The sequence below is a fragment of the Scyliorhinus torazame genome, chromosome 10 (assembly GCF_047496885.1).
Source record: "Scyliorhinus torazame isolate Kashiwa2021f chromosome 10, sScyTor2.1, whole genome shotgun sequence".
NCBI classification, from domain to species: domain Eukaryota; kingdom Metazoa; phylum Chordata; class Chondrichthyes; order Carcharhiniformes; family Scyliorhinidae; genus Scyliorhinus; species Scyliorhinus torazame.
The window spans coordinates 55,726,068-55,738,347 of record NC_092716.1 but is presented as its reverse complement, the minus strand read 5'-3'; the positions used below and the strand labels follow the sequence as shown (position 1 = coordinate 55,738,347).

General features: G+C 40.2%; 1 protein-coding gene across 7 annotated transcripts in view; it reads left to right on the top strand.

The window, feature by feature from the left end:
• Window positions 1-7,553, top strand: part of znf536 (zinc finger protein 536) — a 783,894-nt gene extending 776,341 nt beyond the window's left edge. For all 7 annotated transcript variants that reach the window (XM_072518138.1, XM_072518143.1, XM_072518141.1 and 4 more), the window contains one exon: window positions 4,748-7,553. In XM_072518138.1, coding sequence (XP_072374239.1) covers window positions 4,748-4,983 — 236 coding nt within the window. In that variant the 3' untranslated portion in view covers window positions 4,984-7,553. The remainder of the gene's footprint in view (window positions 1-4,747) is intronic.
• Window positions 7,554-12,280: the final 4,727 nt, after the last annotated feature.

The window sequence follows — 12,280 nt, the reverse complement described above, 5'->3', positions numbered from 1 at the left end:
CGGTCAAGTCTGTCATCTCAGATTTTCAAATAAATGGTTTTTCACGTGGTTGGGAGGAGTAGTCGAGTGAGAGAGAGAGAGAGGGGAATGAGCGTGAAAGTCAGCTTTATTCAGGCACTTCTAAAAGTGCTGAGCAGATTCTTTACTTTTCTGCATTGAAATGTAGTCAGCAGATTAAATTCTGTGAGAGGAGGCTGCCGATGGTTTCCTGTACAATATTGAATGGCAAGTGTAATGGGAAGGAGCAGAGCAGAGCAGCCTTCATACCTGCAGATGGTGCTGCAAGAGAAAAGCACAGTACTATCTGCCGTCGAGCCCTGTGCTTGAGCAGGAATACATAGTACTGCACCCACTTTACTTCGCACCGATCATGAATACTGACATTAAAACTACAGACCCAATATAGCTCTGATAAAATTGTGAAAAAGTGTTCCTTACAAGCAGCCTGGCACAATTGCATATTCTCCCAGCCTGTGAGTGAGATGACGGCTGAGCCTCTGTTTTTTGCCCTACTGAGATAATTGAGGATCATAATGGTGGGAAAGGACTGCAGTCATCACTCGCTGTCTGTCAGGTATCAGTACTCATCTCCGTGTCATCTGTCACCATTGAAGCACTGTGTCATCTTTACTCAGCCTTCAGAGCCGCTGTTTCTCATTCTGTTCATTATCTTGTGCACAGACCCAGCCCCCCTTTTGTAAATGCATCTTTTTGTGACTCTCAATCTTCTGATTATGAATCGATGATCATGTGGTGTAAGAGAGATAGATGGCTTTTAGCTCCATCTTGTCTTCTCTAATTGTAAAATATTAGTTACATTAGACTCTGCTTTTTGATTAATGGAACTTATTTGGAGTGGCCTCACCAACCCCCCCCCCCCCCCCCCCCCATCCCCAAAGTCCTCCACTGACTTTCGAGAATGGAGTGATTTCAATTAAAGCAGACAAATAAGCCCTTCAGCTCCGAGATAGCTAAGCTATATGTATTGAATCCACAGGGCCCACAAAGCTGCTGTTGATTTCTTATAGCAGAATCTTCAGTGACTGGATGGACGGGCATGATTTAATGGTTGCAGGTATAAATAAAATATGGAATATAATGAAGATCCAGTTTAAAAAATGATTACAGCTTTTTTTTCTTCAGAACGGCATATAATATTGAGTGAAAACACAATGTGCTAAGTTCTCACAATCAATCAGTTCAATTACAAAAGGTCTATTCACTGTCATGTGTCAAGGTTTATATGTTGCACAGAAGAAGATAAAGTTAAACAGCTACAAACAATCAAGCAAAAATTCTTTTCATCAGTTTGAAAAGGCTTAAATTAGATCTGCCACTTAATGTTTAATTTGCGTGATAACACTTTTTAAAGGAGACTGGTAATGGGCTACGTGTGTCTCAAACGAGGCGGTTTTGCGTTTTGAGCATGGTTGGGTTTTTTTTGAAAGGGCAGTTTAATATTCAGGGAGAAGAATTTTTTTCATTTCAATCTCAAGAGTTCGCACAATGACGGTGTTGTGCCTTTAAATGCACGCCATTACTTTTAAGGAAACGAAGCATCCCACGTTAACGCTTTCATCTTCAGAGGTGCCTCCGACACAGGAGGGTGCTGTCCTGAAATTAATATTTTATCAAAATGTCACGCAAAAAAAAAATGCATTGTTCACTGACCAAGATGTCTGCTGATGATATTAGCTGCATTGTTAATATATCTTTCAAAGGCACAAGGAAAGGCTGCCAGTTCCTTTTCCATCCACCGCCACCAGCAGCCCCCACCACGCACCCAGCCACCTCATTGTTGTGAAGGAAGAAAGGTTTACGTAGGTGTGCCAAGTACCCCAGTATTTAACTAGTTAAAACAGTTTGATGCATTGCAGAGTACACGGAATGGACTAAACCCTGCTGCTTTATTTTTTCTCAATAGTTTTTCCATGTATCCTGAAGATAGAATTACTGTTTGTAAGCAGCTGAAAGTCATTAGTGGGTCTGCAGTCTGTCAGGTGCTGGTGAGAATCTGCTGAAGCTGAATGGGTTCCTTTGCAGAGTGCTGGGAATTTGTCATGCGTTGATGAGCAGTTATAATAATATATGAGCAAATCACAAGCATTCTGCAAATTAATCAAATTTTTTTTTTACTCATCTCTGGGAGAGAGCGGCTTTGCAGCGCGCCATAGGTAAAGCAGTCTTTATTCACAGATGGTAGTGCTGGCATCAGATGGAATTTATATAACATTAATTCTGACTTCCTGCCAAAAGTAGCCTGAGAGACACAGGGGAAATTGTGTGAGGGCAGTCATGTGGTTTCACAAAGGTTGTTGCGGTAAGTTTTAGGGAAAAGCTTAAGATTTCTTTCTGTCTGCTCTTGTTGTTATAGCCTGAAGGAACAAAACCTTCCTCAGTTGTGCCACAGGCCAAATCCACTGTGTAGTTTTTTTTTGTGAATGTGTACCGAAACACTGTGTTTCACAGCTGTTTGAACTCTTGGCACAAAGAACCATATGACTTCATGTCCTCACTCTTCCCTTACAAGGATTGGAGGAGGGAAAGTTCAAAAGGTTGTTGCTCTACGCGCCGCAGGGTGGAAGGGACTTGCTGTTCAGGAAGTGATACTTTGCTCATTCACTTTCACTGTTCTGTTTGTCTCCACCTAGTGCATTTTGGGTAAAAAGAGGGAAACTTGAACTCCAGCAGAACGTGGCACGTGAAAAAAAAACTGGGGTACTGCCAGCAGGGCAAAGGCATTCAAAAAGAAGCCAAAACAATTTACTTACCCACTGCCATTTTGTAAGCTGTGACGGTCACACGCACGCAGACATATTTTTTTAAATTGAAGGCATTGTAATAACAAAGCACTGTGATAGCTGCTTTATGGGGTCATATTACAAAAGGCCACTCAGTTCTCAATGACATTTCTAATTGAGAATTTCCCTGGACCGCAGAATCTCAAAGCAATGCTGAGCTCAGAGATCCAGCGAATCCTGCTCTCTGCAGTCTTAAATAGAGATGACACGAGCATTCCTTTTGTTGTTTTTGTTCCGGTTTTCCATGCAGATGCGAGGAGAATGTTTTGGGAATCATACACAAATGATTTAGAGGTGGTTGGGGGGCGGGGGGGGGGGGGGGGGGAGCAGGAAAACTGTTTCGGCAATACACGAGCTGCAGTCGAAAATATTTGCTAAATGTTTTCTTCTGAATTTTGAGAAGGTGGAGAATCAGCTACGTTACATTAGAGAGTATCAGTAGACTGCAGTGTTTTGTATAATGTTAGGAGCTGCCCATTTGTTTTGGTTCACATGACTGCAGTGGAGTAAGTGGATTAGACTGAAACTTTACCATGCTTCATTGCAGCTGGTTGCAGACATCTGTCATTTCTAAGCTACGGCTTCAGTATCAGGCCACGAAAAAAAATACCCCAGCAAAGTCTGACACCTTTCATTTTGTACAGCCTCTTATAGAATAATGCAACAGAAAGACAACTTTGTATTTCAAAGTGGGCCTTTCACTCAGCCGCTCATCACTATAGCTGAAAGGAGAGCACATTCAAAATCCTAACATGTATTTATTTTTTCTTTACTTAGTTAAAAAGGAGTTTATTTGAATTTTTGCACAATTAAAAAGTGTGATCGACACAAAATAGGCTGAAGACAGAGACTGTCAACAATGATGAATCTATAGGCTGAATGGTGTTCCTATCATGAGTCTGGTGTTTTCTGATTGAAATATAGGCATTCTACAAATATTGGGCAGTCCATCTTATGTTATCAACATGGCCGTTGTTCAATAAACATTATTCTGTATTCCATGAAATATATGTACAAAATTAGCTGTGCAATATTTTTTCAATAAAGAAGAGGGGGGCTGTGCCATTGTCAATGCCTCTATCTAAATGTAAGGGCTGCAAAGGATGTAGTTTATGTGACGGTGATCAGAGAGTATCAAAAATGAATGCTGTGCAAATGTAACTCTTTGTTGCCATCACACCCTTTGGCCTCACGTTCATCATTTTAACTACAAATCCATTGATTTTACTGAATGTTGTTTATGTAGAAGACAAAAGGTTAAATTCAGGCTGTGCAGACCACAAAAATAGGATATTGGCAACACATATAACTCTCACGTTGAATGTTATGTTACAGAACAGCGAGTTAATTCTCAATGTGATATGGAAGATCCCTATGTATATTGATAGCTTATCGGGTATTATCGCCGTTGTGATTAATTTTGGCACTATATAGCCTTGGAGAACTGTGCTGAATGTTAAATAATGTAAGTTAAAAGCAGTGTTTGTGTCATATTTACAAAAGCAGTACGGAAGCATGAAAGACGACAGATTGCACCTGTATCATGCCTGAGTTTATTTACTATGTGAACAAGCATTTTATTTTTTTCTTGTACAACCTCAGAATGCTTTATTTACCCCTTACAGCCACAACTCCTATATTTCTGTACTAAAATATCAGAGAGAGAAAAATTAAAATGAGGTGCATTGCCAGAGTTTTGTGTGGGAGTGATTGACCTTTTCCAGTCTCCCCTTAAGCCAAGCAGCAGTGCAGGTTGCTCCCATGTACTTAATTCCACCCGGATGCAAAATTTAAAATGGTTGGCTCACTTTTATTTGGAAAGCATTTGTATTGTAAACCTTTATAGGATTTGTGTGCCTCCCCATATTTTACTGTACTTGAAAGGTTTCTTTCCATCATAGGAATTCAGAACTATAACCAGGTTCTTGTCTTTCCCTGCGTTACAGGTCACAGGCCTTTCCAATGCAGATACTGTCCATACAGTGCCTCTCAGAAGGGGAACCTGAAGACTCATGTTATGTGCGTGCATCGCATGCCTTTTGACAACAGCCAGTACCCAGATCGCAGGTTCAAGCGCTCACGAGTTGAAACTGAAGCTCCTGGGATTTCAGAGGAAGCAAGTGTTGTGAAACCTGGGAGCTCGTGTGAACTGCCATTGGAAACCAGTCAGGACCAAGAGTAATGCAGTGGAACAATATAATACTTGCAATATTCATTTTTACAGAGCTTTTTTGATATGCATCCAAATTGAGCAAATGTTTATGGCATTCTAGGGAAAGAACTTATGGACTATATAAAAATAAAACCCCAGTATTGTGATCAACAGTATAGAACATAAAAACAGGAGTTTCCAGTCCTCCCAAATGGCTGCCAAACTGTTACCTAGCAACAAGTACTTCAAAACATCACAGGTGGGAGGATAAAGTGGTTCCAAAAGGTGGGAGGAGGTCATCAGTTACTTAAAAGCAGGACATTTAAAAGTTTAAAGTGGTCTTTGTCCAAAAATAATGCTCTTAACAGAAAAATGATACCATCTGAATGATTTAGCATTGCCTTGAAGATCTGGGGCTGTGTTTTCAGTGTTGAAAACACCTTTATAACATGACACCAGCTGCTGTCATTCGCTTAGCATAATAATGAGATGTGTTGGTAGACTGCCATGGTGCCAGTCTGACTGGAGCTGTCATTGCAGAAAAAATCAATTCAAGCGGTGTCGCAACTGCACTATAGAAGAAATCTTAGACGGCCCATGAACTAGGGTCAGTAGTGACCTACAGGAAAGTGGGTTGGGATGTTACATTTTCACATTTTTTTCCAATTCATAGCCAAATGCATCAATGGAAGAGAATGAGACGCAATGCAAACGTGTTAGCCATTTTTTTCTGTTATCAGTTTGCAGTGTGGAGGGAAGAAAGCATTTTTTTCTTTACTTCAAGGAATTTTCTTCTGTGGAGAAGTAGGTTATCAATAATCAAATTATAGACAAGTTGGGGGTTTTGGGTTGGGGGAGGGTGGGGACTAGTGTTACTGAGCACTGAAAGCTGTTAGGTCTGACAGTAGAGGGCACTAGTGGGAAGTGGGATATTTGTAGCAAGGGATCATCATGATTTTTACTTGAACAAAATCCCCAGGAGCAACAATTTGCTAATTTTTGTAAATGTGAAGGACAAAAAACACGAGTTTCTCCTGAAACGTGATTAAATAGTAGAGAAGATGAAGAAGCCCAATAATCCATAATTTCCTGCATATGTATTAAAAAAATACTGTTAAAGTGTTCAGTCTTTTTCCTTTTTTTTTGTGAAACAGAAACAATGGAACTTGTGGTGTATTTTTTATGCATTTTAGCTTTTGTACAATTCGGAATCTCCAGAGTTTAATTTCATCATGATATAGGAAGCTTTGAGGAAGGGGAAGCTTATGATGAATGACGCGATTATAACATTCTGGAAAAATAATGTGTGAAGGTTTTTAACAACACAAAATCAGCCTGAAAATTTAAATCAAGTAAGCTTGTAGCCTTTGGAATCTTACTTCCGTCATCAAAAGCAAAAGCGGTGCTTCTTCTTCCAATGGTAGATGAGTATTCGTGTCTTCTGAAGAAAAAAAAGTCAGACTTAAAAAGTCTATCTTTCCATGTAGGCTGGGAGCAGAAAGTAAATCCCAGGGCCTTAAAACTTCTGTTCTGCCTAACGCAGTCCACAGTAATCAGATACTGCAACCTATTATTTGTGTAAATAAGAAAAAAAAAGCTTAAGACTAACCTGAAATGAGGATAAAATTTCAGGCTAAGAGAGAAGTAAGGTTTGCATATGCTGGCTACAAGGAAGCCAACCAACTGAAGCCACAGTTTAATTGAGGTCGCTAACTTGGACCTATCTGGCGTATAGCAAGCTGGTTTTATTGTTTTCTAGTATAGTTCTCACTGCCTTACTTAAACCCAGACGATAAACTTAATGCAACTGTTTCTAAAGATCCCAGTAAGGGATCGAGATGTTATTAAACATTTCTGAACGACTGTAGTAAGCTTTAGGATATTAACTGCACTACTGTGTTTGGTGACTGTGTCAGTCGCTTGCTTTCGTGTGTGCGCGTGTGTGCGTATGTGTGAGTGTGTGCCGCCTACAGTATCTTAGCAAACACATTCCATTCTTGCACTTTCGAAATCTTTCAGTATTCTTCTGTGTCTTTCAGCATTTCAGATGACAGGCAATAATTCGGTTTGTGACACTGGAAACATTTCCCTTTCTGTGACTTGTGCGTTGATTCCATTTAGTCAGGTGCTACTGTCCCTCTTTTTTTTTCTCTCCCTCTGACGTAGACCTTTCCAGAACATTTGTAACTTCTAATACAAACAAGTGACAGCGGCAGTGATACATTGTCAGATTCTGAATAACATCATGCTTCACAAATCTAAAACATGTCAACATTTCTCTGTACTTCTGTAGTGTGTGAAACTGGTCATGATATTGTCTACATTCCTAAATGAAGGAGTTCCTATCTTGGAGGAGATCTGAGATCAATAGAGTAGAGGATTTTGTTGCCTTGCTTGTAACAAGTAGATGACTTTGTATTTAAAGTTTATTCTTGGTCATTATTTATTATACATCAGTTGACAGAACTTTATTCTGGTATAGAAGTATAAAAGTTGTTTTTCAGCGATGACTGTTTTCTTTCTGCTGTTAGAAGCAAGATGTCTTTGAAGCAGTACAGTTTTATCCAGTGTTTTACGCAATAAAACCTCTACCTCTGAAAGAGCAGATTTTGCCTTCTTATTTTATAATGGCACTTCTAAAAAACTTAACATCATGTGTACATGCCTTAATAATTCTGCAAGGTTCACTCTGCTTAAGGTCTTGACTCAGCAAAGCTTTTATAGAATTATCTAAAGCCATGTATCTCTAAAAGTCGTGTTTCCATTCAGAAGCAGTCTAAATTCTGTAAGCTTTACAATTTCTAAATTTTTTGCTGCAAGTTTCCCAGTTCACGATACTCATCAAACAATGGCTCCTAATTTCCTGGTTTGCACTTACACCGATATGGTGTTGAAATTTCTGCGCTAATCGCACCAATGGGAAGAGTTTGCCCAAATAATCTGCAGAGTTTTATCTGCTTATAGTGGAACATGAAGGCAAGTGCAAATATGCGTGCCGCTGATTGGATTCAAAGTAAAAAGACTGCTGTCCAGGTGGCTGTTCCCATGGCTCCTCACTCACGTTCGCCCTTTTCTCTCTCTTTCCTGTTCCATTATTATGCCTATTCAAGCTGCTTGGTCCTTGTGAACAAGTCAAATAGGATAAAAGTCCAAAATATCTTGACTGCACTGAGGCTGGCAACACTTTGGATCCATATGGTACAGGGTTCAATAAGGAGAACTTAAAAAAGGTGAGGAACTATTAAACTCCAGAAATCTTAAACAAGAACAGAGGATGCTGGATCCCCCTTATTTCTGTTGAAATCAGCCAACTTCGGATTATGCTGTGCCAATATTTTGGGTGTGAATCATGAAAACTCACAGGAAATTCAGTCTCGAAGGGTACCAATGGGCAATCTCTGCGGTGGTTTAATGTAAGGTTTCACTTCCAAGATTTCTCGTATAAAGAGTTCCCAAACTCAATCCAAGATTGAAGAAAGGCAGCATGCGGAGAGCTCCTAACTGCAAGGTAAGAGATAAAATCAGAAGGTTAGACTGGATTTTTCTTGGTCTTTCTCTGCAGCTGACATCAGGTACCAATACTGCCAGAGTTGCAAATCTCCTGCTCTTCTTCCTGGCTGTAGGAGTTTTTTAGAAGGAGCATTAAGAAAGTAGGGAAAATGTGCAATATACCTCATGCATTTCCCCCCCATGAAGTGGTCTTCTTCAATGCTTGCTATCCTTTTCAGTCAGGAAATGTTGAAGGATTCCAGCTCTATGGGAGTCATCCATAACAAGATCTGATTTGCCCATATTCAGTCCTTGAAATTAGAGAAAAACCCATTGTGGAAAGTGGGCAGGCACCATGGCACTATTATTAACTGAAGCTAGCTGGCCTTGATTGAAAACATTCCATAAGACCATAAGACATAGGGGCACAAGTAGGCCATTCAGCCCATTGAGTCTGCCATGCCATTCAATGAGATTGTGACTGATCTGATATGATAAGCCTCAACTCCACTTTCCCACCTCATCCCCATCATATTTGATACCCTTACTAATTAAAAATCTGTCTATCTCAGCCTTAAACATACTTAATGGCTCAGCTCGACAGTCCTCTGTGGTAAAGAATTCCACAGGTTCACCACCCTCTGAGAAAAGAACGTCCACCTCATCTCTGTTTTAAACTGGTGACCCTTTACTCTGAGCTTATGCCCTCTGGCTACAGACTCTCCCATAAGAGGGAACATGCTCTCAGCATCGACCCTGTCAAGCCCCTTAGAATTGTCTATGTCTCAATAAAGTCACCTCTCATTCATCTAAACTCCAATGAGTACAGGCCTAACCTACTTAACCTCTCCACAAAAGAAAATCCGTCCATACCCAGGATCAACGTAGAGAACCTTCTCTGGACTTCCTCCAATGCCAGTATGGCTTTCCTTTTCTAAGGGGAACAAAAAATGGTGTGGTCTAACTAGTGCTTGTATAGTTTTAGCACGGTTTCCTTATTTTTATACTCCATTCCCATTGAAATAAAGGTCAATGTTCTATTTGCCTTCCCTCATACCGGCTGAACTTGCATGCTAACATTTTGTGATTTAAGCATGATGCTAACTTTTTGTGATTTAAGCACTTTTTGTGCTGCAACTTTCTGAAGTCATTTCCTGTTTAAATAATATTTAGCTGCTTTATTCTTCCTACCAAAGTGCACAACTTCACGTTTTCCTACAGAATTTCCATCTGCCAAGTTTTTACCCACTTAGCCTGCCTATATCCCTCTGTAGGCTCTTTGTGTCATCCTCAACACTTGCCTCCACACCTATTTCCGTGTCATCTGCAAACTTGGCAATAGTACATTCACTTCCCTCATTCAAGTCATTAATATATATTGTAAGTAATTGTGGCCCCAGCACTGATCCCTGTGGCACTCCATTAGTTACACTTTGCTATCCTGAAAATGAACTTCTTATCCCAATTGCCTTCTATTAGTCTTCTATTCAGTGAAACTCAGTCATTACCATCATGTACCATCTGTACTACACCGTATACACTATGATGTGAATATAATACCGTGTGTTCATGTATTATACCCAAAGAGGAAATACGATAGAAATGGGTGGCATGCTTCAGGATGAAGAAATGCCACAGAATTAAAGATTCACAAATCTTTGTGTCTTGTTCTTGAATGCTTTACCTACACATTGTTACAATCTTGCATTATTTATGTTGGAAGTAACATTGCAAGTGTTAATTTCGAATTTCTTCATTTTGTACTTGCTGATTAAAGCTGAACAGATTTCAAATCTGTCCCTTATTGGGAATTATGCTCAACACATCTGTTTACAGCATGAAACACAAATATTATTTTGCATTGTGAATAAAATAAGCTAATGGAAATTCAACGTTCTAATCAATAGCACTTGTTTTATGAAATGGATATCTGTTTCAATTGTTAGAGCTAAATACAGGGCAACATTAATAATGCAAACTGCTTGTTGTATCCTTTATATCTCAGATCCACACAGAGATGACACATACCAGGTTGCCAGGTTAAATGTGTGCAGGAACATTATTTTCAAAAGTTTTTTACAATGCTTTAAAATGTCTACTCCATACTTCAGTGCAGGCTTCCAGCGGTTTCTACAGCTTGTATACTTTTCTCTGAGTCCACACCCAGGCTTAACAAATTAAGCATAGTGAGCATAGAACAATCATAATCAAACACAGGCCAACTAAACACTACGCTTCTTCCAGTCAAAATATTAACAGCCATGTTTGAGAAAAACATGGAAAACAAACAAATTCGAAGATCTTCTAATTTTCGGGCTTCCTTTCTTTCCCTCGGTTCACAGGTACCCATCACTCTTGATTATTCAGACTATTGGCTAAAAATTACTCAATCATAAATTAAGATCTCCTTGGGAAATAGCTGCAGCCAATGATGTGGCTCTGGACTGTCAGTTCTTTTGTTTCCCTAACAAATCGAGTGAAAATGTATCGAACATTTGTACAAGTTTTGTTTTCATAAACATCTGACAGGAAACTTGTTCTTCCCATTAGTAAAATAGACCAGGAAATTTGCCATTTGAATTCATCCGGTCTTTGGAAATAGCTCTTTTCATGTTCTAATCTTCCAAATGCCAGAGTTTGAATTGTGATTACAATAAAATATGACAACTGCCAGAGTCAATTTGTTCTTAATGATGGACCAGTCTGACAAATGCTTGGTGCTCGTGATTATATTCTCAGTTCAACATGTAGTCCCTCCATTATAGTCTAAGGGCAGCATGTAGCATAGTGGTTAGCACAATTGCTTCACAGCGCCAGGGTCCCAGGTTCGATTCCCCACTGGGTCACTGTCTGTGCGGAGTCTGCACGTTCTCCACATGTCTGCGTGGGTTTCCTCCGGGTGCTCCGGTTTCCTCCCACAGCCCAATGATGTGCAGGTTAGGTGGATTGACCAGGATAAATTGCCCTTACTGTCCAAAAGGTGGGGTGGGGCTATTGGGTTATGGGAATAGGGTGGAGGTGTGGGCTTGGGTAGCCACTATTTTCAAGAGCCAGTGCAGACTCGATGGGCTGAATGGCCTCCTTCTGCACTGTAAATTCTATGATTCTAAATATTTCTAAAGGACAAAACTGCAGGTTCTGTATCACAAAACGTTGATAAACATTGTCACTCCTAAGGAGAAAGCACCATAAAACTCATGGCTACCTCAAAGAGAAGTGACCAAAGAGAAGTTGAGATGACCACTGATGCTTCAGGCAATTTAGGGTTACTGAAGAGTCAGAAAATAGGTTTAAAATATGAGTGAGTCATAAAAACCCAGTGTCTCTGCAATCAACGAGCTAGAAACTCAATAGTATTCGGGAAACTCTGGTCATATTGCTAAGGTGAAACAAAGCTAACATAGAATCATAGAATTTACAGTGCAGAATGAGGTCATTTGGCCCATTGCGTCTGCACCAGCCTTTGGACCTGTCACCTTATCCCCGTAAACCAGTAACCCCACCTACCTTTTTGGACAGAAAGGGCAATTTATCATGGCCAATCCACCAAACGTGCACATCTTTGGACTGTGGGAGGAAACCGGAGCACCCGGAGGAAACCCACGCAGACACGGGGAGAACGTGCAGACTCCGCACAGACAGTGACCCAAGCTGGAAATCGAACCTGGTACCCTGAAGCTGTGAAGAAACTGTGCTAACCACTGTGCTACCATGCCGCCCAAAGGTTATGCAGATTCATTAACAGCTAATATCATTTGTGAGAGTCAACTCTACCAGGTCACAGGGCTAGGAGTAATCCTATTAATGATCTCAGGTCTCTTTACTTTTTACTTGTTCT